Below are 23,544 nucleotides of genomic sequence, written 5' to 3'. Positions count from 1 at the left end.
CAGCTATAAGACCCTGCAAACTCGAGATTGGGAGAGTCCAGGGATTTGTGTTTTCTACTCTAGACTCTCCTGACTCATATAGATCTTGGCTGATCCCTGCAGAAGTAGACAGCATGTCCAGTGAGTAACTCACCCTGTTGTCTGTATTACTGGTAGGAAATTATTATTTTTTTATTCCTCACCCGAGGACATTTTTCCATTTTTTGTTCAGATAGAGTGGGAGGAAGAGAGAGAGAGAGAGAGAGAAACATCAACATGAAAGGGACATATCAAGTGGCTGCCACCCGCAGGACCAACCAGGGCTGAGGACAAACTGCAACCGAGGTATGTGCTAAGAAGCGGAAACCGAATCCAGGTCTCTCTGGACCGCAGGCTGAGGATCTAACCTCTGAGCCAAACCGGCCAGGGCAGGAAGATCTTTATAAGCAGCTAGGAGGCTGGGACACTAGGATCCCCATGGGGTTTGGAGATGGGGAATGGGTTAATAGTTCTTTTTTTCTTTGTTTTTACATACGCCAGGACCAACAATCACCAGTTGCCCAGATACCAAAAAATTACGCTTCCAAAATCTCTTAAAGTCGATTTTGCATGTAGAGCAATCATGTTGCCCTACATGTGCCACTCAGGATAGAAGTTCTCTTTGGGCTAATAGTTCTTGAGAGGGAGGAGGACTGAGAGACTGGGACTGAGGGCCGCAGTCCCAGAGCTCCCTAGGGAGCTGGGAGCTTTGGGGTAGGACACAAGGATTTGTGTCCTAGTGTTGAAGACTGAGAGACGGGGCTAGATGCTGGGGGCTTGGGCATGAGAGTTTACCAGGGAGCAGGGGGCGAGGCAGGAGAGTGCCCCTGGGTGGGGATTCTCCAAAGGTCTGGAGGCTGAGGGCTGAGTCACCATATTCTTTGAGGGTAGACATATTCCTGAATTTGTCTGTTCTTCCAGCCAAGACCAACACAAGCCAGTTCTTGCTTAATAGAGGAGAATGCAACAAGTGACCAAGACTAGGAGAGAGAAAGGTAGCTTTCTCCCTCTGCTATCCTCCCTTTTTCTTTCTCCCTACTGTCTCCACCCCTTTCCCAAAAATCCCTGCCCCATGTCTCTGTTACCCTTTCACGCCCCCTGCTGCTCCTTCCTTGAACAGCAGTGGCCAGTCTAAAGGACAACAAAATTCAATCTCTTCCTTTTCCTCCTGACCCCTCAGGACCATCCTCAGAGAGGGGCAGCTAATCCCAAAGGGAAGGGAGTAGATATGTGGGCTCCTGGCTCCCAGAAAATTATCTATATCTGGTGTGTGTGTGTGTGGATGCTGTTGCTGGGATCTCAGCCTGAGAAGTCACTGTTTCGTCAAGAAGCCTTCTTTGACCCCCAGTCTAGGTTAAGGCTCCTGGTCCACAAGCTTTCTCAACTCCCTGACTGCTCCTTAATGGCATTATCAGAGTTTCTAATTATCCACTTATTTGTCTTTGAAGAATACATGTCTTCCCCAGGAGACTGTGAGCACCAAGAGGGCAGAAACTAGGGTTGTTTTTACTCATCGACACAACCCAGCGCTCAGCACAATGACTGATACATTGCGGATGTACAATAAATATTTGTTGAATAAATAATGAATGACATTCAAAGGGTTCTTAGGTGGAAATTTAATGGGTGGTCTTAGTGCCATTGCCTGGGCTCTGGGGACAGCTGTGAGTCCAGATGTCCTGGCTTCTGCTCAGGGCCCGATCCATGTCTAGCCTCTGGTCTTGTGCCCAAAGGCCATCCAAGCAAAAGGAGGCAGAAGAGGCCTCTCCTAGAGGGAGGTGGCATGGAGGGGGCACGGAGGGGCATTAGAGCATTAGGGTGGTTTGGATCCAGAAGCTCCTCCCCACTTTTCTTCTTTTCTCCAATCTTCCTCCCACTGTCCCCTATCCTCTCTCACCTTGTGGTCAAACATGTGCCCTTTTCTTATCTTCTCCCTTGCCTTTAGCTGTTTCCAGTGGTGTGGTAAGGAACTTAAACATTACTCTCTCTTACCTGGAAGAGCCCCCAGGAAGAGACGCCCCTGGGGGTGAGTCCAAAGGTTGAGGAGGGAGCCATGGTCCTCAGGAGGCAGAGCAAGTATCTTTTTGTTTGGCCCCTGGCTCAAGAGGACCCTGGACACATCCAGCTTCAGTTGAAGAGGGAGTCCCAAGACCAGGGGCAGATCCAGCCCTGGCCCCGACCCATGAGACAGCACCACCTTCTGTAGTGTGTGGGACAGGGACATAAGTGGGGGAGGAAAGAATTAACCACATATAATCCTTGTGGTCCCACCCCCTAGCTGCCTTAATTCTGCCTCTTAGCCATACCGCCTATCAACTGGCCATCCCCAACTCCTAAATCCTGCCTCAATTATCCTGGCTTAACCTTCCATAAAGCCACATCCACCCCCAAATAAATAATACAATCTATAATAAAAGGTGTCTGTGACCCTGGCTAAGTAGTTCAGTTGTTTAGGGAGTCATCCCATACACCAAGGTTGTGAGTTTGATCCTCGGTCAGGGCTCATACAAGAATCAGCCAATTAATGCATAAATAAGTGGAACAACAAATCGATCTCTCTCTCTCTCTCTCTCTCTCTCTCTCTCTCTCTCTCCCCCCTTCCTCTCTCTAAAAATCAATCAACAAAAAATGTAAACATAAATAAATAAAAAGCTGCTTGGTGTTCTCAGCTTTAAGGTGTGTTCCTGGTTCCCTTAAGCTTTCCTAATATTAACACTTTGAAGTCCTCTTTCCTCCACTGCTCCCGAGTGCCACCACAGGCAGTGCCCCTTCTTACTTGATCTTGTAGGTGGAGGCTGAGCCAAGAAGTGTTTTCTGGGGTCCCAAGGGCAAGGAGGTGGCCAGAGCCTGCTGCCAGCTGGAGTTCCAGGTCCAGAGAGAAGGCCCAGGGCTCTGCATTAGGCTGGGGAATATCTGGGGGAAGAAATGATCCTCCTGAGGCCTCAAGGCTGGGAATTCCTGGAGGGAGGGGGCTAGTGGTAGAAGGAGATGGAGGAAGGCAAACACAAAGATGGCCATGGAGGGGGAAAAACAGCCTTTACCTTGGAGATTGAATTCTGCACGAGTCCCTGAAGGGAAGAACGCCCCAGGTTGGGACTCTATACTACAGTTTCTGAGGCTAGTAGAGGCAGACACTGAAATTTGGGCCTGTTGGTCCAGCCAGTTATCCCTGCGCAGGCAGGCATCCAGGGCAGGTACCAGCTGGAACCCATGGGGGGAAGGGAAGACACAGGGATGTCAGAATTGGGACATCTGAGCCCAGTCCCAGCTTCCCCACCCTCAGTTCCTTCCCTTCCAAAACACAAACATCTGGCCTCCCCCATGCAGCTCTTATCCCTTCCCCTCTTCTCAAAAGTGTGAACTTAGACTTCCATGGCTACCAAGTCAGCAGTGTTTTACAGACTGGGTTATGGTTCCCACCCCTGTGATGCAGTTACCGGCAACCGGAGATCGGAGGCAGGGAACAGCAGTCCCCCAAGTGCAATTCTCATGATGGGCTGTGGTTTTTTGGCCAGAGGCCCAGAGACCTGTCTCAGATGCAGCACCTCCTCCTTATCCACCCATAGCAGCACTGAGTCCCCAGAGATCTTTACTTCTACCTGCAGAAAGGAGGAGAAAAGCAGAATCAGAGACCCCTGGGACCTCCCTCCACTAATGTCTTCAATCAGCCAAGTATAGTGGAAAGAACATGTACTTGAAGAGTCAGCTAGCATCCTTGGCTCACTTAGGACTTGTCACTTACATACTGACTGAGCTTTAGAATTCCCCTCTGAAAAATTGGGGGTTTTGTACAGATTAAATAAGATGACAATGATAATGAGATGCCCGATAACTTGATTCTGTTCCCCTTCCTCAGACAACCCCAAGACACCCTTCCCCTCAGAACCAGATCTGGCTTACCTGGTGCCACCTCCCATCATCCAGCCGGGGTCCAGCACCCACTGTAAGCTGCGCCCAGAGATTGTGCATTTGGATCTCAGGTCTGCCATCCCGAAGCCCCAGCATAAACCAGTCATCCTTTGGATTGGTATCGCCATAAAAAATCACTCCCTCTGGATCCCAGGTTCGAAACTCAAAGGAGGAAGAGGATCTGGAAGGACACAGAAGGAAGGACTGTGTCTGGGGTGAGCCTTTTGAAGGTAAATGTGAGGTTGGGGAGGTGAGGAGGTAAGGGAGAGAGAAGGACAGTGATTTAGGGAAAAGTGAAGAGCCGATGGAGATGGTAGGGTCAGGGGACTAGGCCAAGGGACTAGGTCAACCCCATACTTAGTGATCTTGCTGAGGTTAAAGGTCATGATAGAGACAGGCTCCTGTCCTGGGCCATTGCTGAGGTGCACAGCAGGAGGGTCCTGGATCCCCTATCAGAAAAAGAAAATAAACAAGCTGGAATAAGGACATGCTGGAGACAGACAGAAGGAGAGGCAGTGTTACAGGGCTAGAGGAGGAAAGAAAGAAAGAAGGCAGAAACAAAATGTATCTCATTTAAACACATGGGCTGATTACCCTGTCTTGCTCCTGCACCTGGGTTGGGGGAATCTGTCTCAGAGCCCATCCCTGATAGTTATGAGGTGGCAGCAGCAGCAGCAGTAGCAGCAGTAGCAGCAGTAGCCGACAGGACTTGGTCAGAGGGCCTCCGCACTCCATAATCAGCCTACGTCCTCTGTGTGGCTCAGACAACCCTGGGGAGAATATATAACAGCAGGCAGCCTTGCGCATGGTCGCATGGTTGGTGGAAGGTTAAAGGTTGCCCCGGGGGAAGAAGGGGGGCAGGAAACAGGGGCACTGACCCTACCATCCCTCTAAGGGGACAAATGAGGTGAGGAACAGAGTTCCTCTACTACCCTCCCCCACTGCTGAGAAAGTTTAAGCTGGAAGAGGGCACCCTATTGTCCCTCTCCTCCTCTAGAACCTTACCTGGGTCCTCCATGCCTTCTGCCCACCTGGGGAGGCTGCCTGGACAGGCCTGAGGTATAGAAACAGCCCTGTCTTGCTCCTCAAGCAGCATCCCAGCCAGAACTAGAGCCAAAACACAGAATCCCAAATATCTGAGTGACTGTGGGCAGGTCACTCTGCGGTTGTGCCTTAGTGTCCTTGTCTACAAAATGTGAAAAATAATACCTATTTGATGTGGTTACTGTGAAGAAGGATTGAGACAATGCAGGGAGAGTGCCTGGTATCTGCTGAGTGTCTCCCTCCTTATTTTCTCAGGCCTTGGAGGCTTGCCTCATAGGGAGATATTGTCTCTCAGAGTGATTTAATAGATACTAAATTATCTTCTTTTATTCATTTATTACAAGGCGTAACTATCTACCAACAGAAATTCATCACCCTCTCCCTGACCCATTTTAAAATACAAATGGTCCCAGAGAAGTAACACTTTGAGCCACCCCAAAGCCATAGTTAAACAGCTTTCAGAGCTGGGGTCTTCGGGCTCATTCAGGGTGTGAGTAGGCTTGAATGGGTGAGAGTAAAGGGTAGAGCAGATAATCACAGCCCATTTCATTTCAAGAAGGGCCCAGGGTTCATGTTTGGAGCGGTGAGCTTACTCCCACGCAAGCTGGGATAGTCCACATCAACAGCGAGGGAGCCTCTGGCCGCCAGGCCTTGACCCCTGCCCGGGCGCCCAGTCACGAGACTCTGCCACGGGGAGCGGGGCTAGGGGCGGGGACGTGCCTACTCTACAAGCTGATTGGCTGTCGGGTGCGCGCCTGCCGGGCAGAATTCAGGGGCTACTAGGCAGCGAGGACCGCCCTGCCTGACCACTCTCCGTGCCCCCAGGTGGCGGAGTCGGGCTTCCGCTTCCCACCGAGATCCCCGCAATAACCTTGCTCCCCCCGGCTTTCCGGGATCCGAATTTGTAGGCCCTTTAAAGGGTCCCAGTTGCCCTTCGCTAGGTCCTACAGAACGGAAGTGAGGATCCTGGACTTTGGTCCCAGACGGTGGACATCGGGATGGTTTGCGTGCGGATCCGAGAGGCCAAGGAGGGAGACTGTGGGAATATTCTGGGACTGATTCGGGTTAAGTCTGCGGGCCAGAAACCGGGGTCTCAGAGAGGGTCAGAGCGTCACGGCTGGAGGGGGCAGGGAGGAGGCAGAGGGTGCGGAGGAGGTGGGGCAGGGGGTGGAGATTTGAGGAAGGGGAGGAGGTGGGAGTTGAGAGCGGGAGGTGGGAGGAGGGGGAGGAGCGCGCTTTGGGGTTCTTCTCGCCGCGCAGCAGCGCCCTCCTGCGCTAATCTGGTCTCTGTTCCCACACCATAGGAACTGGCTGAGTTTGAGAAACTCTCGGATCAGGTGAAGATCTGTGAAGAAGGTTGGGGCTCAGCATCTGGGTTCTGATGGAGGCTGGGAGGAAGTGAGGGATAGGTTCCCCAGACAGTAGCTCCAAGCTGGATACACACTCAGGCCCTCTTTCTCTTTGTCACAATTATGATCTGTGCAGACTTGAGGGCAGATGGCTTTGGAGAGAATCCTTTCTATCACTGTTTGATAGCAGAGAGTCTTCCTGACCTCGGGGATCCACAGGGTAAGAACATGCCTCCAGCCCTGGCCGGTTTGGCTCAGCGGTTAGAGCATCAGCTTGCGGACCAGAGAGTCCCGGGTTCGCTTCCCGCTAAGGGCACATACCTCGGTTGCGGTTAGTCCCCGACCCAGCCCCGGCTGGGTCATTTGGGTGGCAACCAGTCTATGTGTTCCTCTCACATCCATGTTTCTCTCTCTCTCTCTCTCTCTTCCTCCCTCTCTCCTTCCCGCTCTATCTGAAGATAAATGCAAAAATGTCCTCAGGTGAGGATAAAAAAAAAAAAATGCCTCCACCTCAGAATTCTTCTCTCCAGTCACCCTCAGAGGTCTCTCCCCATGGCACCCAGTAGCCTGACCTCTCTTTTCTCTCTTTTTCAGGGCCCTGTGTGGTGGGCTATGGACTATACTACTTCATCTACAGCACATGGAAGGGACGCAATATTTATCTGGAAGACATCTACGTTAAGCCGGAATATCGGGGTACAGGGCAGAGGCCAAGGCTGGGGTGGGAGAAAAACAACCCATAGACCTGACCACCATCTAATCCCAGCCTATGGCCTTTTCTGATCCCCTTCAATTCACACAATGTCTCTTTTTGTCTTTTTCCCCCCACATCAGGTCAGGGGATTGGTTCCAAAATAATCAAAAAGGTGGCTGAGGTAAGGAGGGTGACGAGGCTACAAGCCAGGGGCCCTGGAAAGGCAAAGGTGTATGGGAGGCACCTAGCTTGAATGGAGGGTGAGAAAGCCTTTCCCAGGAAAGTCGGTGATGTCTTTTCCCACAGGTGGCCGTGGATAAGGGCTGCTCCCAGTTGCGCCTGTCAGCCCTGAACTGGAACAAGAGGGCCGTGGACTTGTACAAGGCCCTAGGAGCCCAAGATCTGACTGAAATCGAGGGCTGGCACTCCTTTCGCTTCGAGGGAGAGGTGATGAGGAAGTTGGCAGGAAAGTGATGCCATCCCTTGGGAATCTTGCTCTGTTTGGGCTTCTCCTTCCCCACCAGCTCAACCACTCCTCAGACACTATCTCCACTGCCAAAGGCCTCCCTGAAGGAAAGATGAGTTAGGGGGTGAATATTCCTGAAGTACAGAAAGAGCCAGAATAGAGGGAAAGGTCTTTATACCTCCTTACTGAGGATGAAAAATAAAAAATAATTACTATGTTTTGATGTGGTGTTGAGTAAAGGAGTTAATGACTTGATATGCTTTAGCCACTTTATGATCCTTCCTTGGAGTTCTGGTTAGTGGATGTGGCTTCTGAGGGTAAAAGTTGGCCAGATTTTTGGCTCTGAGCCTGTGGAATATAAAGAAAAGAAGAGCAAGGGGCCAACTTGGCATATCAGGCTTGTTGGTCACATTTGGGACCCAGACAAAGGCCTCCAATGTCTGGATGAGCTGTGGCCCATCCAAGACTGAGGCAGGCCCAGGGAGCAGGCTGCCACCTGGTGGTAGCACTTCAGAGGCATTGGGAAGGCCTACTTGCCCCAACTTTATTTAATTTTATTTTATTTTTAAGAAAGAAGAATGGAGAGAGAGAGACATCCAGTTGTTGTTTCACTCGTTTATGCATTCATTGGTTGATGCTTGTATGTGCCCTGACTGGGAATCAAACCCTTAACCTTGGCATATCAGGATGATGCTCTAACCAACTGAACTACCTGACCAATTGCCCCAACTTTAGAAAATCAGCTTAGCCCAGCCGGGTGGTTCAGTGGATTGATCATCATCCCATGGACTGAGAGGTCCTAATTTGATTCCCGGTTAGCGCACATGACTGGTTTGTGGGCTCAATCCCCAGTGGGAGTCGACAGGAGGCAGCCAATTGATGTTTCTCTCTCACATCAATGTTTCTATGTCCCCCTTTCTCTCTCTCTAAAAAATCAACAAAAATATGTTTTTTTAAAAATCAGCTAAGCGCCCTGGCCAGTTTGGCTAAGCAATTAGAGCGTCGGCCTGTGGACTAAAGAGTTACAGGTTCAGTTCTGGTCAAGGGCATGTACCTCTGTGGCAGATCAGTCCCCAACCCTGGTCAGGGTCGTGCGGGAGGCAACCGATCAGTCTGTCTGTCTCTCTCTTTCTGCCTCCCACTCTATCTGAAGATGGATGGAAAAATACCCTTGGGTGAGGATTTATTTAAAAAAAAGAAAAAGAAAAGAAAATCAGTTTAGCTAGCTAGTTCTCTTTCATTTTCAAAAGTCACAATGTGACCGGCCAGTGTGGCTCAGTGGTTGAGTGCTGACCCATGCACCAAGAAGTCACCGGTTCTATTCCTGGTCAGGGTACATGCCCAGGTTGTGGGTCAAATCCCCAGTGGGGGCATGCAGGAGGCGGCCAATCAATGTTCTCTCATCGATGTTTCTGTCTCTCTCTTCCTCTCCCTTCCCCTATCTCTAAAATCAATAAAGAAAAAAAAATTAAAAACAAAAGTCACAATGTGCCCTGGCCGGTGTGGTTCAGTGGTTATAGTGTTGGCCGGAGCACCGAAGAGTAACAGGTTTGATTCCTAGTCAAAGGCACACACTTGGGTTGTAGGTTCGATCCCAGGCCCCAGGTGAGGTGCATGCAGGATGCAACCAATGGGCGTGTCTCTCTCACATCAATATTTCTCTCTCTCTCTCTTCCCCTTTCTCCCTCTCTCCCTCCCTTCTACTCTCTCTAAAAATCAATGGAAAAAATATCCTTGGGTGAGGATTAACAACAACAAAAAAGTTACAAAGCTCCAGGCTGGAGTGGTCCAATTGGTTGGAGCATCATCCAGTGGACCGAATGGTTGCTGGTTAGATTCCAGGTCAGGGCACATACTTGAGTTTGATACCTGGTCAGGGTGCATTCGGAGGGCAGCCAATCGATGTTTCTCTCTTCCTCTCTCTAAGCATGTGCATGTCCTTGGGTGGGGAGAAAAGGGGGGTAAAAAAGTCACAAGGCCTTTATTTTCAGTTTAGCAAAACCAAAACAAACCTTTAGGACTCACAGAGATGAACAAACTCATAATATTTTGTTACACAAGTACTGTAGGTTTGTTGTAAATATAAAATAAAAACAGAATCCATAGCCGGACTTACCTAACTATATTAACCCTTTGGTATCAATTCTTCAGATTAAAAAAAAAAATTTTTAAATATATTTTAGAGAGAGGAAGGGAGAGAGAATGAAACATTGATTCGTTGTTTCACTTATTTATGCATTTAATGGTTGCTTCTTGTATGTGCCCTGACTGAGGATTGAACCCGCAACCTTGGCCTATCAGGACAGTGCTCTAACCAACCAAGCTACCTGCCAGGGCCAGATTTTTTTCAATGTACATATATACATATATTTCACTAGTGTGTAGGGATTTATGAAATCATACTCTTTTGTAACTTGTTTTTTCATTTAATATATTAGAAACATCTTATGCTATTAAACATACATCTGCAATCATTTTCTTTCTTTCTTTAGAGAGAAAGGGAGAGATATAGAAACATTGATGTGAGAAACATCTGTAACAAAAATAAATTAATTTTTTAAAAAAGAAACATTGATGTGTACATATATACATCAATTGGCTGCCTCCTGCAGGCTCCCTACCAGAGATCGATCCCGAAACCCAGGAATGTGCCCTGACCAGGAATTGAACCTGGACCTCTCATTCCATTGGACGATGCTCAGTCCACTGCGCCACACCAGTTGGGCTCTGCCATCATTTTCCATGCTGGCCTATTATTCCCTTTGTGGATGAACAGTCAGTTAAATGGTCATAATTTAGACACTGAAAGGGGGCAAGCAAGTAACTTAAATATGTGCATTGTAAGAAACAGTTTATGTATATCTAGAGAGTTGAAGATCCATCTTAAAATTAAAATTAAAAAAATACGATTTTGTCCGGCCGGTGTGGCCCAGTGGTTGAGCGTCAACCCATGCACCAGGAGGTTGCCTGGTCAGGGTACATGCCCCGATTGTGGGCCTGATCCCCAGTAGGGGGCATGCAGGAGGTGGACAATTGATGTTCTCTCTCATCGATGTTTCTGTCTATCTCTCCCTCTCACTTTCTTTCTCTCTAAAATCATAAAAGGAAAAAAACATTTTTTTTAAATACGATTTTGTCAAACAATATTTCAGGTTCCCAAATTTTTAGCCCTTAAAACCAATTTACTGCAGCCCTGGCCAGGTGGTTCAGTTAGTTGGAACATTATCTTGTACACCAAAAGGTTGTAGATTGGTTTGATTCCCGGTCAGGGCACATATACCTAGGTTACAGGTTTAGGTTCAATCTCTGGGTTGGGGTCTGTACAGGAGGTAACTGACTGATGTTTCTCTCTCACATCAGTGTTTCCCTCTCGCTCTAAAAATGAATGAAAATAGCCCAGCCGGCCCTGGCCTGTTTGGTTCAGTGGTTAGAGCATTGGCCCACGAACCAAAGGGTCATGGGTTTGATTCCCAGTCAAGGGCACATATCCAGGTTGCAGGTTCGACCCTGGCCATGGTAGGTGCGCGTGTGGAAGGCAGCCAATTGATATGTCTCTCTCATATCAATGTTTCTCTCTCTCCTACTCTCTCTCAAAATCAATGGAAAAAATATCTTTGAAGATTAACAAATAAAACAAACAAACAAACAAACAAAAAAACAGCCCAGCCAGTGTGGCTCAGTGGATTGAGCCTCATTCCATGGACTGAGAGGTCCCGGTTTGATTCCCAGTCAGGGCACATGCCCCAGTTTCTGGCTCGATCCCCAGTAGGGAGCATGCAGGAGGCGGCTGATTGATATTTCTATCTCATATCGATGTTTCTTTTTCTTTTCTTTTCTTTTTTTTTTTTTTTGTGGTACGTGCCCCTAGCAGGAACCAAACTCGGGACTCTCTGGTCCACAGGCCGATGCTCAACCGCTGAGCCAAACTGGCCAGGGCTCATATCAATGTTTCTATCTCTCTCTTTCTCTCTAAAAATCAAAAAAGGAAAAAAGAATTTTAAAAAAGAGAAAGGAAGGGAGAGGGAGAGAGAGAAACATTGATGAGAGAGACCATCGATTGACTGCCTCCTGCATGCCCCTCACTGGGCATGTGCCCTGACCGGGAATCGAACTGGCAACCTCTTGGTGCATGGGTTGATGTTCAACCTGTGAGCTACACCAGCTGGGCATCCATTGATTTTTAGACAAAGTGGAAGGGAGGGAAGGGAAGAGAGAGAGAGAGAAAGAGAGAGAGAGAGAAACAGAGAAACATTGATGTGAGACACATCGACTGGTTGCCCCCTGCACGACCCTGACCAGGGCTGGGAATCAAACCTACAACCCTTCAGTCCACAGGCTGTTGCTCTAACTGCTGAGCCAAACCAGCCAGGGCAACAAAAACATCCAAAGAAACGAACAAGACCTGGTCGGTTTGGCTTAGCGGTTGGAGTGTCGGCCTGTGGTCCAGAGAGACCCGAGTTTGGTTCCCGCTAAGGGCACGTACCTGGGTTGCAGTTTGTCCCCGGCCCTGGTTGGGTCGTGCGGGTGGCAGCCACTCAATGTGTCCCTTTCACATCAATGTTTCTCTCTCTTTCACTCTCTTCCTCTCTCTCCCTCCCACTCTATCTGAACAAAAAATGGAAAAAATGTCCTCAGGTGAGGATAAAAAAATAAAATAATAATAAAAAGAAACTAGCAAACAAATAAATAAAAAACATATTCTCGGGTGAGGATTAAAAAAAAAAAATAGTTTACTGCAGATGGGACGCAAGGACAACCTTGATAGAGAGATAGTGAAGCCCTGGCCCCTGTGGCTCAGTTGGGAAGGTCATGGGTTCAATTCCCAGTCAGAGTGGGTATGGGAGGCAACCGATCGATGTGATGTTTCTCTCTCACATCGATGTTTCTCTCTATCCCTCTTTCTCCTTCCCCTCTGTCTAAAAATCAATGAAAATGCCCTTGGTAAGGATTAAAAAGAGAGAGAGAGAGAGAGAGATCATGAAACTGGTTAGCCACTTCCACAGATGAGAGCCAGAAGAATCCAGTCTCATTCTTGGTTCATCTCAGATTAATTTAGTGACGGGGCTTTTTAAACTTAAATTTTAATGCAGAATGGATTATCTCTGGAAGGATACACAAACAAGCAGAGTGCAGTTGCCTCTTGGAAGACAAGCTGGGTGGCCAAAGGACAGAAGGAAGGAGACTACTTTTCCTATATACTTTGGAACTTCTGGATTTTCTGCAATGCCTATGTATTGCTTTGAAAAAAGAAAAGAATAAATAAAAGTTTAAACATTAATGCAGAAGAAAGGGGTATAAACTAGGAAATTTCCAAAATTTATCTTGCCTCCATCTTGTTATGTCTTTGCTTTTCAGAGTTTACACTTTTATGTACTTCTCTCACCTTGGCCCCAAGTTTTACTACTTTTCACAGCGTGATGTCTTTGCACTCAGCATCACTCCATTTTTCAGCCACCCCATTGGTCTCAGGCCCACTCATTTCATTAGCCTCCTCTGAGCTGCTTCTGTTAGATGTTGGGGCTGATTGGTATAGAGTGATAAGACCTGAGTTCTGGCCATTGCAGGAAGAACAGGGGGGATGACATTGCAGGAATAACAGAGGGGACGACATTTAGGGTGAGGGCTTTAAAGGGAGAATGGAGAAAACTTAATTAAAGTATCTCTCAAATTTGTCCACATCCCTATCCTCACTTCCACTATCACCTCGGAAAATTGCAACACCTCCTTCTGTAACCAACCCCCTTCATGGTGTTATTTTTATCGAGGTAATACATTATATTATTTAAAGAGTCAAATTGTTCTATAGGGCTTATATAAAAACAACAGCAGTCTTCCAACTACTCGCACTCCTCAAAGACAATAATTTTCAATTGAGTTTTTAAATTGTGTTATTATGTCTTGTATTCACCTTCATATACAAACTCAAAATAGTATGTAAATTGTATTACTTCTTGATGTTTGTTTTAGGCATTAGCTATTGACTTCCCATTGCTCTCTTTTCCAATCCCCCCATCACCCACTTCGCATCCTTCCATCTTTCCAGTATTATATCATAATCTTGTTGAATCTGTGTTTAGTGTTTACATTATTAAGGTTATGCAAATGTTTTTCACAGTTGAGTCATGAGTCACTATAGTTATAGTTGCTTTTCTCTTTCTTCTTTTAAAAATATTTTTATTGATTTTTTTTAGAGAGAAAGGAAGGAAGGGAGAAGTAGAAACATGCAAGAGAGACACATCGACTGGCTGCCTCCTGCACCACCCCCCCCAACCTGGGCATGTGCCCTGACTGAGAATCAAACTGGAACCTTTCAGTCCATGCGATGACACTCAACCCACTGAACCACATCGGTTGGGCTAGTTGCTTTTCTTTCTCGCACTATTTTTATTTGCCCTCGAATTAATCCTTGCCTTGTCTTTTTTGTTTGCTTAGTTTTCTGTGTACTCTAATTTATCCCCAAATTCTCCCTTAGTTGTGTTAATCTCTTTTAAGGATATACAAACACATAAGGGATTTGATTTCATTTGAAGAACTTTCCAGGGCCTAAACTTTAGGAGGTGCTATTGGAATCTCCCTTCATATCTTTTTGCCGCTCTCTTCCTTTGATATCCTGTTTCCTGGAACCTATGTCTTCATCTTTCTTGGTTTATTTTGATGGAGATTCTTTTTTTGTTTTTGTTTTTGTTTTTTGTACGTGCCCCTAGCGGGAACTGAACCCAGGACTCTCTGGTCCGCAGGCCTACACTCCAACCGCTGAGCCAAACCGGCCAGGGCTGATGGAGATTCTTGAGAAAGAGCACCTGAGAGGTAAATTTGTTGGGACTGTATAAGTCTGAAAATGTCTTTGTTCTACTGTTGCATTTAATTGACAGTGTGGCTGGATATCGAATACTAAGTTGAAAATAATTTATCATAAGGATTTTGAAGCATTTGTCCCTTGTCTTCAAGCTGTTTTTTCCCCAGGGCTCTTTTTTCCCCCCATTGTTGTTAATCTTCTCCTGAGGATATTTTCCATTGATTTTTAGATAGAGTGGAAGGAAGGGAGGGAGGGAGAGAGAAATTTCTAAGTGAGAGAGACACAGCAATTGGTTGCCTCCTGCAGGACCCTGACCAGGGTTAGGGGATCAAACCTGCAACCCAGTCCTTGACCTGGAATCGAAGCCTCGACCCTTCAGTCAGAAGGCTGATGCTCTAACCTCTGAGCCAAACCGGCCAGGGCTCCAAGCTGCTTAAGAAGTCTGAACTCAAAAAAAAAAAAACAGGAAGCCTGAAATCATTCCTATTCTGAATCCTTTTTATAAAGCCTATCTTGCCCTGGCTGGTTTGGCTCAGCGGTTAGAGCGTTGGCCTGCGGTATGGAGAGACCCGGGTTCGGTTCCCGCTAAGGGCACGTACCTCGGTTGCAGTTTGTCCCCAGCCCTGGTTGGGTCGTGCGGGTGGCAACCACTCGATGTGTCCCTTTCACATCGATGTTTCTCTCTCTCTCTCTCTCCCTCCCTCCCACTCTATCTGAACAAAAAGTGGAAAAATGTCCTCGGGTGAGGATTAAAAAAATAAATAAATAAATAAAGCCTATCTTTATTTTCCTTCCCTCTTTCCCCAACCACCTGCTTTTCAGATCTTCTCTTTATTCTAGCATTCTGAAATTTTATGTGGAAATGTTTTAGTGTAGGTCTTCTCTGTTTGAAAAGGCATGTTTTTCAGTTAGAAAAAAAATTTTTTTTGGTTAATATTTTTGGATGATTTCCTTCCCTCCATTATTTCTATTATCTCTTTTGGGAACTTTATTTATTTATTTTTAAACTTATTTATTTATTTATTTATTTATTTATTTATTTATTTTTATTGATTTTAGAGAGAAGGAAAGGGAAAGGGAGAGAGAGAGATAGAAACATTGATGAGAGGACACCAGTTGGCCACCTCCTGCATGCCCCCACTGGGGATTGGGCCCACAACCTGGGCATGTGCCCTGACCAGGAATCGAACCGGCAACCTCTTGATGCATGGGTCTATGCTCAACCACTGGGCCACACCGTCTGGGATCTTTATTTTTTAATGTATTGCAGATGTCCCTCCTATTTCCCCTATTGACCTCCTCCTTTCCACTCCCACCCCACTCCTGCCTTCCCAATACTATTGTCTGTGTCCACTAGTTATGCATGTAAGTTCTTCGGTTAATCTTTGCCCGCCCGCCCCCCACTTTGACGTTTGTCAGTCTAACAACCAATTTGTACTTCTTAATTCCTTCACCTCTTTCACCCATTCCCCCAATTTGCACCCCCCCCATCTGGCAACCAACAAAAAGTTCTTTGTATCCATGAGTCTGTTTCTGTTCTGCTTGTTCCTTTTGTTTGTAGATTCAATTGTGGATAAATATGTATTTATTGCCATTTTAATATTCATATTTTTTATCTTCTTTTTCTTCAAGAAGACCCTTCAACATTTCATATAATACTGGTTTGGTGTTGATGAACTCCTTTAGCTTTTTCTAGTCTGGGAAACTCTTTATATGTCCATTGATTCTAAATGATAGCTTTGCAGGATAGAGTCATCTTGGTTGTAGGTTCTTGCTTTTCATCACTTCAAATATTTCTTGCCTCTCCTTTCTGGCCTGCAAAGTTTCTTTTGAGAAATCAGATGACAGTCTCATGGGAGCTCCCTTGTAAGTAACTAACTGCTTTTCTTTTGCTGTTTTTAAGATTCTCTTTGTCTTTAACTTTTTTCCTTTTAATTATGATGTGTCTTTGCATGGGCCTCTTAGGGTTCATCTTGTTTGGGACTCTGTGCTTCCTGGACGTGTATGTCTGTTTCCTTCACTAAGTTAGGGAAGTTTTTTGTCATTATTTTTTCAAATTGCTTTTCAATTTCTTGCCCTCTCTCTTCTCCTTCTGGCACCCCCAAGATGCAACTGTTGGCACGCTTGAAGTTGTCCAAGAGTCTCCTTACACTATCCTCATTTTTTTGGATTTTTTTCTTTTTGTTCTGATTGTTTTTTGCTTCCTTACATTCCAAATCGATTGTTTGCTTCTTGGCTTTACCTACTCTACTATTGACTTCCTGTAAATTATTCTTTATTTCAGTTAGTGCCTCCTTCATTTCTGACTGTGCATCCTTCATTAGGCCCTCACTAAGTTCATTGAGCATCCTTTTTTTTTCATCCTCACCCAAGGACACTTTTCCATTTTTTATTCAGATAAAGCGAGAGGGAGAGAGAGCAAGAGAGAAACATCCATGTGAAAGGGACAGTGGCTGCCACCCGCACAACCCAACCAGGGCTGGGGACAAACTGCAACCGAGATACGTACCCTTAGCGGGAACCAAACCCAGGTCTCTCTGGACTGCAAGCCGACGCTCCAACCAATGAGCCAAACCGGCCAGGGTCATAGAACATCCTTATAACCAGTTTTTTGAATGCTGTATCTGTTAGATTGCTTATCTCCATTTCGTTTTGTTCTTTTCCTGGAGTTTTGTTCTGTTCTTTAATTTGGGACATGTTTCTTTGTCTCCTCATTTTGGCTGCCTCCCTGTGTTTGTTTCTCTGTATTAGGTAGAGGTGTTATGTCTCCTAGGCTTCTTAGGGTGGCCTATTATAGTAAGTGTCCTGTAGGGTTCAGTGGCACAGCCTCCCTGATCACCCCAGCTGTGCCCTCAAGGTGCACCCTAGTGTGGACTGTACACCCTTCTGTTGTAATTGAGTCTTGATTGCTGTTGGCAATGGGAGGGATTTACTCAGGCTGATCAGCTGCAAGGACTAGCTGTGCCCACTGCCCACTGACCTCTGACTACCTTGGAGGACCAGCTGTGCAGGGGCACACCACAGAGCAAGCTTTACTTCAGCAGGGCACTGGTACCCACTGAGTCCACTCCTTGAGTGTGTCAGTTGTGGAGGTGGTTGGGTGGTGGTGCTTCACTGTGGTCTGAAGCTGTCCACTAGGTGTGCTGACTCTGGGGCAAGGTCAGCCTCTGCCTGTTTTCTACCCCCCGGGCCACCAGGCATAAGCTACAAAACGATCTACAGATGGCTGCTTCTCGTGCTGGGCTTAGAGGTGCCCAGGCACGGCCAAGTTGTGAACCAAGGCTGGCTGCTCCTAGTGCCGGGCCTGGGGCCAATTAGTGAGAGGTATGGGGCTTGCTGAGACCAGATGCTGCTTTTTTGAGAGAATTTAGGAAAATCTGAAACAGGAGCCAAGACGGGCCATTGCTATGGTACAGCCAGTAGAAAAAGCTTGGGTAGGCCTGAAATTTGGGTGGGGAAGAGCCTCAGGGAATAACCAGGGCAGAGCAAACAGTATGAGCCAGGTTGCTGGAGTTTAAGATATGGTGGCCATCTGCCAGTCCCATGGGGGAAGGGCTCACCAAAGGAAGAACAGCCTCTGCCAGCACATTTGGGAGAAAGCTGCTTCTCCAGCCCTTGCCCCGATGCCAAACAATTCAGTTCTTCCCGTTGCCTCTCAAGCTGCCTCTCCAATGTTGGAGTGAGTCTGAGTAAGTCCGTGCGTGGGCCCTTTTAGAGGAACTGCCTGGGACTCCAGCAGCCTCAGCCTCCCTCAACCTCAGTTCCTGCTGGGTTTTCCAGCCCGAAGGTATGGAGACTTCTCTTCCAGGCATTGTAACCCTGAGCTGGGAGCTTGGTGTGGGACGGGGATCTCTCACTCCTCAGGGTGGAGCTTCCCAGCTGAGGTATCCCTATTGATTCTTTTTTTGTTTTTTGATTTTTTTTTTTTTTTTTTTTTTGCTTTTTGCTTCAGATAGAGCCGGTGGGGAGAGAGGGAGGAAGAGAGAGAGGGAAATATCAACACGAGAGAGACACATTGAGTGGTTGCCACCCACATGACCCCAACTGGGGCTGGGGACAAACTGCAACCAAGGTACATGCCCTTAGTGGGAACTGAACCCGGGACTCTCTGGTCCACAGGCCAATGCTCTACCGGCTGAGCCAAACCAGCCAGGGCTCCCTACTGATTTTTTTTTTTTTTTATCCTCACCCAAGGATATTTTTCCATTTTTTGTACAGATAGAGTGGGAGGGAGAGAGAGGAAGGGAGAGAGAGAGAGAAACATCGACGTGAAGGGACACATCGAGTGGCTGCCACCCGCATGACCAACCAGGGCCGGGGACAAACTGCAACCGAGGTACGTGCCCTTAGCGGGAACCGAACCCGGGTCTCTCCGGACCGCAGGCCGACGCTCTAACCGCTGAGCCAAACTGGCCAGGGCTCCCTACCGATTTTTATCCCCCACACGTGGGTGTGGGACCAGCCTGTCTGTGCTTCTGCCCCTCCTACCAGTCTCAATATGGCTTCTTCTTTAATTTCTTAGTTGTAGGACTTCCATTCAGCTTGATTTCAGGTGGTTTTGAATGATGGTTGTTCTGTAGTTCAGTTGTAATTTTGCTGGAGTTGTGGGAAGAGGAGTAGGGCGTTTACCTATGTCGCCATCTTGACTGGAAGTCGTTTTTATTTTAAATATATTGATTTTATAGAGAGAGAAGAAGGGAGACAGAGAGAGAGCAAGAGAAATATTGATTTGTTGTTTTACTTTCTGGTAGGTTTTTTATTTTATTTTTTATATTTTTATTGATCTTTTTAGAAAGAGAGGAAGAGAGAGAGAGATAGAATCATACATGTGAGAGAGATACATCAATCGGCTGCCTCCTGCATGCCCCCTACTGGGGATCGAGCCCAAAACCTGAGCATGTGCCCTGACTGGAAATCGAACCTGGACTTCTCAGTCCATGAGATTATGCTCAGTTCACTGAGCCACATTGGCTGGGCTTTAGGAGATTTAAAATTTTTTATTTTTCAACTTTGTTTACTTCTACTTTCATATTTTTAATTTCTAACAGCTCTCTTTTGTTCTCTGTGTTCTTAAGCATTTTGTTTTTGTTTCATGGATATATATTCTTTTCTTTTCTCTCTGAGGATATTCATGATAGTTTATTTTAATTTTTATTGATTTGAGAGAGAGAGAAATATTGATTTGTTGTTTCACTTATTTATACAGTCACTGGTTGATTCTTTTTTTTTCTATCCTCACCCGAGGACATTTTTCCATTTTTTGTTCAGATAGAGTGGGAGGGAGAGAGAGGAAGAGAGAGAGAGAAATATCGATGTGAAAGGGACACATCGAGTGGCTGCCTCTCGCATGACCCAACCAGGCCTGGGGACAAACTGTAACCGTGGTACATGCCCCAGCGGGAACCGAACCCGAATCTCTCTGGACCATAGATCGATGCTCTAACTGCTGAGCCAAACTGGCCAGGGCACTGGTTGATTCTTATATGTTCCCTGACTGGGGATCGAACCCACAACCTTGGCATATCTGGGCGATGCCTGAACCAGCTGAACTACCTGGCCAGCAGGGCCCATGATAGTTTTCTAAAAATGTTTTTCTCCTTGCCAGGCCCATGTGGCTCAGTGGATTGAGCATCGCATATTCCAATGCACTAAGAGGTCACCAATATGATTCCCAGTCAGGGGACATACCCAGGTTTCAGGCCTGAGAAGACAGTCAATTGATGCTTCTCTCTCATCAATGTTTCTGTCTCTCCCTCTTCCTTTCTCTCTATCTAAGAAAATGAATAGAAAGCCTTTTTTTTTTTTTTAAGTAAAAATTAAAAAAATGTCTTTCTCCTTGCACAGTCCTTATTTCTTATTTTCTCTCTCTCTCTCTCTCTTTTAATCCTCAGCTGAGGACATTTTTCCATTTTTTGTTCAGATAGAGTGGGAGGGAGAGAGAGAGAGAGAAACATTGACATGAAAGGAACACATCGAGTGGTTGCCACCCACATGACCCAACCAGGGCCAGGGACAAACTGCAGCCAAGGTACATGCCCTTAGCAGGAACCGAACCGGGGTCTCTCTGGACCACAGACCGACGCTCTAACCGCTGAGCCAAACCAGCCAGGGCTCTCTCTCTCTCTCTCTTTTTAAAAAAATATTCGTATTGATTTTTTTTTTTTATCCTCACCCGAGGGCATTTCTCCATAATTTTTGTTTGATGTTGTTCAGATGGAATGGGAGGGAGAGAGAGAGAGAGACATTGACGTGAAAGGGATACATCAAGTGGCTACCACCCGCACAACCCAACCAGGGCTGGGGACAAACTGCAACCGAGGTATGTGTCCCTAGGGGGAACCAAACCCCGGTCTCTCCAGACTGCAGGCCAATGCTCTGACTGCTGAGCCAAACCGGCCAGGGCTCTTATTGATTTTTAGAGATAGAAAAGGGAGAAAGAGATAGAAACATTTATGTGAGAGAGAACCATCCATCAGCTACCTGGGAATCAAACTGGTGACCTCTTGGTGTATGGGTCCTACACTCAACCACTGAGCCACACAGACCTGGCTCTTTTTCTTTTTTAAAATTTGCTTTGGCCTTTATCTTTTATTTTAGAGGCTTTCCTCAGATGTCTGGGCATCCTCAGTTGTCTGCTCATACATAAGATTAGCACGGTAAAGTACTGATGGAAACTGTGTGTATGTGGGAAGCAGAGGAGCATATTAACTGTGGGCTTTACTTTTTTTTTTTTTTAATCCTCACGTGAGGATATTTTTCCGTTCATCTTCAGAGCAGGAGGGAGGGAGAGAGAACGAAACATCAATGTGAAAGAGACACATCGATTGGTTGCTACCTGCATGATCCCATCTGGGGCTGGGGACCACTATAACCGAGGTATGTGTTCTTGGTCGGAATTGAACCCAGTCTTTCTGGTCTGCAGGCTGACGCTCTAACCGCTGAGCCAAACCGGCCAGGGCAACTGTGGGCTTTACTGTAGGTGATCCACTAGGCCAGTTCCTTGAGGAACCCCTGCTCTCAGTATCATTAGATTCTTTTTTTCTTGTTGTTCTGATCAGATTTCTCAGAAAAGCCTGACTGTAGGTATTCTTAGAGCTGGGTGAAGAAGTTTGGGGCAAGTGTCAACATTCAGTATGTAGACTTTCATTTAATTCCCATTTTCAGGATCTATCTAACCATCTACCTATTGAGCATTCCATCTTTGTATCTTCCTCCCAATATCTCTCTTTAGAAGTCCTAAAGCAAACTGGGACACTCTGTTACACATCCACTATACTCCAGCTAGAGTAATCTTACCAGGAGACAAGTTGGCTGAAAATCTTGCAGTGGCTCTTACTGCTCTCAGCAGAAAATTCAAACTTCTAAATATGTTTCAGGCCTTCCCAGCGGTGGCTCAAACCAATTATTCAGTCATGTTTCTTTTTTGTCAGATTTAACCATGTTAGACTCTTCAATCCTAAATGCACTGTATTCTCCTCTTTGGGCCTTCTGCACATGACATTCCCCTGTCTGAAATGCTGTTCCCTTTCCAGCTCCCATTCTTTGCTTGAATGAACAATAACCAGAGGAGATAAAGAAGAGGAAAAGTCAAACCTGAGAGGACTATTTGCCAGAGGTTTGGAGGTTGGTGATAGTGCCATTTCTAAAACAAAATTCAGTCACTCTTATTGCTTAAGAGTTCAAACCCAAACTCTTTCGTCTGACAGTACTCTTGATAATCTGCTGTACTTAATTTCTCTTAACTCCCCCTTCTCCTTATCAGAATCACTGTTGACAGTCTCTTTACCATTTCTGTCACCCTAGTTACTGCTGTTCTTTCTTGGATATTCTTGAAGGCACCTCTTCTTTTGCTAGCCCTTTAAATACTGGTGTAGTTTAGAGTTCCATCTTGGACCCAATTCATTTCTCAGTCTACAGTACACTTTTCTTTAGAGTTTTAATTTTCTCTTACAGCCTTAACTATGACTTATATACTGATGATATCCACATCTACCTCTGTAGCCCAGACCTTTCCTGGGTCACACACTTGTGTGCCCATTGACTTTCATTCAGTTAATATTTGCTGTGCCAGGAATTGTGCTAGGTACTACATACACAGTGGTGGGAACAAGCAGACACGGAACCCAGTTAACCCTGTCTCTGACCTCATAGAGCTTATAGTGTGATGGCAAAAGAAAAATGCTGGAGAAATTAACATTATAACTGTGATGAGTGCCATAAAAGAATATAAGATGCTTTGGCAGTGTGAGACAGGAGACTTAATCTAGTGTGGGCATAGTGGAAGGCTAACAAAATTACATGGTGGGGCAAAGTAGGTTTACAGTTGTTAGTATGCAAAACACAGATTTTATTCTTGTATTATTATTTATTAATTATTATATTATTTTCCATATAAACAACTGTAAACCTACTTTTCCCCAACCCAGTATATTTAGGTTGGGATCCAAAAGAGAAATTTGTTGAAGACAAGGAATCATGTCCATCTAGATCAGTGGTTCTCAACCTTCCTAATGTCGCGACCCTTTAATACAGTTCCTCATGTTGTGGTAACCCCCAACCGTAAAATTATTTTTGTTGCTACTTCATAACTGTAATTTTGCTACTGTTATGAATCACCATGGGAAATATGTGTTTTCTGATGGTCTTAGGCGACCCCTGTGAAATGGTCGTTCGACCCCCAAAGCAGTTGCGACCCACAGGCCCCTCAAACTCAAAAAGCAAAGCCCCTCGCATTAAACTCATCAACTTCTCCAAACCTTTGTTTCCCGTATTCTCTCTTCCATGATTAGCATCACCAGTCACTCAGTAACCCAACGTAGAAATCTAGTAGTTGTCCTGTGTTCCACTTCTTCATTGGTTTCTGACTTCATCCCATCCCACCTTCATCACCAGTCTTTGTTGACTCTATTGCAAATTTAACAGGCTCAAATCAACTTGTACCCCCAATCCAAATAGGTCCTGAGCATCTTTCTTACCTGAAATAGCTCCTTACAGGTCTCACCACCTTCAGAACCACTCTTACTCTTCAATTTGTTCTCCACAGTTATAAAATGCATATGGCTTAAAATCTTTCAATGGCTCTCCATTAATGATAAAGGAAAAGCCATTCTCCGTAACAGGATCTAACATCCTTAAAGCCCTGGTCGGTTTGGCTTAGCAGTTAGAGCATCAGCCCATGGACCAAAGAGTCATGGGTTTGATGCTGGTCAAGAGCACCTACCTCTGTTGCAGTTTGTCCCCAGCCCTGGTCAGGGTCGTGAGGGAGGCA

The 23,544-nt window shown here is 46.1% G+C and overlaps 2 protein-coding genes and 1 non-coding gene across 4 annotated transcripts; 1 reads left to right on the top strand and 2 right to left on the bottom strand.

Annotated features, from left to right (window-relative positions):
- Positions 1-508: 508 nt before the first annotated feature.
- On the bottom strand, positions 509-642 carry LOC118635155. The gene has a single exon (XR_004960493.1). It is a non-coding gene; the product is annotated as a U11 spliceosomal RNA (small nuclear RNA).
- A 993-nt stretch (positions 643-1,635) lies between these two features.
- Positions 1,636-4,978, bottom strand: SHBG (sex hormone binding globulin). 2 transcript variants are annotated; one of them, XM_036268562.1, is made up of 9 exons: positions 4,933-4,978; positions 4,522-4,697; positions 4,285-4,376; positions 3,919-4,108; positions 3,456-3,617; positions 3,060-3,219; positions 2,795-2,931; positions 2,011-2,218; positions 1,636-1,786 (listed from the first exon to the last, which is right to left on the bottom strand). In XM_036268562.1, the coding sequence occupies exons 1-9, from the start codon at positions 4,943-4,945 to the stop codon at positions 1,638-1,640; spliced, it is 1,287 nt and encodes a 428-aa protein (XP_036124455.1). In that variant the 5' UTR covers positions 4,946-4,978; the 3' UTR covers positions 1,636-1,637. The 2 variants fall into 2 exon arrangements, with proteins under 2 accessions (XP_036124455.1, XP_036124456.1); XM_036268563.1 differs by lacking the exons at positions 4,285-4,376; positions 4,522-4,697; positions 4,933-4,978 and having other exon boundaries at positions 3,456-3,563; positions 3,957-4,055.
- A 779-nt stretch (positions 4,979-5,757) lies between these two features.
- SAT2 (spermidine/spermine N1-acetyltransferase family member 2) lies at positions 5,758-7,848 on the top strand. The gene is made up of 6 exons (XM_036268564.1): positions 5,758-6,035; positions 6,276-6,327; positions 6,457-6,540; positions 6,915-7,016; positions 7,155-7,195; positions 7,321-7,848. The coding sequence occupies exons 1-6, from the start codon at positions 5,970-5,972 to the stop codon at positions 7,486-7,488; spliced, it is 513 nt and encodes a 170-aa protein (XP_036124457.1). The 5' UTR covers positions 5,758-5,969; the 3' UTR covers positions 7,489-7,848.
- The last annotated feature ends 15,696 nt before the right edge of the window (positions 7,849-23,544 follow it).

Source organism: Molossus molossus, unplaced genomic scaffold (assembly GCF_014108415.1).
Source record: "Molossus molossus isolate mMolMol1 unplaced genomic scaffold, mMolMol1.p scaffold_m16_p_19, whole genome shotgun sequence".
Classification (NCBI taxonomy): Eukaryota; Metazoa; Chordata; class Mammalia; order Chiroptera; family Molossidae; genus Molossus; species Molossus molossus.
This window is presented reverse-complemented; position numbering and strand designations above follow the sequence as displayed.

Bases quoted from the DNA above. Each gene is read 5' to 3' on its own strand.
- SHBG (XM_036268562.1), bottom strand. The intron at 4,109-4,284 runs GTATGGGGTTGA...GTGTCCTTCCAG, and splicing joins AACCTCAGCAAGATCACTAA to ATCCTCTTCCTCCTTTGAGT. The intron at 2,219-2,794 runs GTAAGAAGGGGC...CACACACTACAG, and splicing joins GCCTCCACCTACAAGATCAA to AAGGTGGTGCTGTCTCATGG.
- SAT2 (XM_036268564.1), top strand. From the start codon at position 5,970: ATGGTTTGCGTGCGGATCCGAGAGGCCAAGGAGGGAGACTGTGGGAAT. The intron at 6,036-6,275 runs GTTAAGTCTGCG...CCCACACCATAG, and splicing joins ATATTCTGGGACTGATTCGG to GAACTGGCTGAGTTTGAGAA. The intron at 6,541-6,914 runs GTAAGAACATGC...TCTCTTTTTCAG, and splicing joins TGACCTCGGGGATCCACAGG to GGCCCTGTGTGGTGGGCTAT.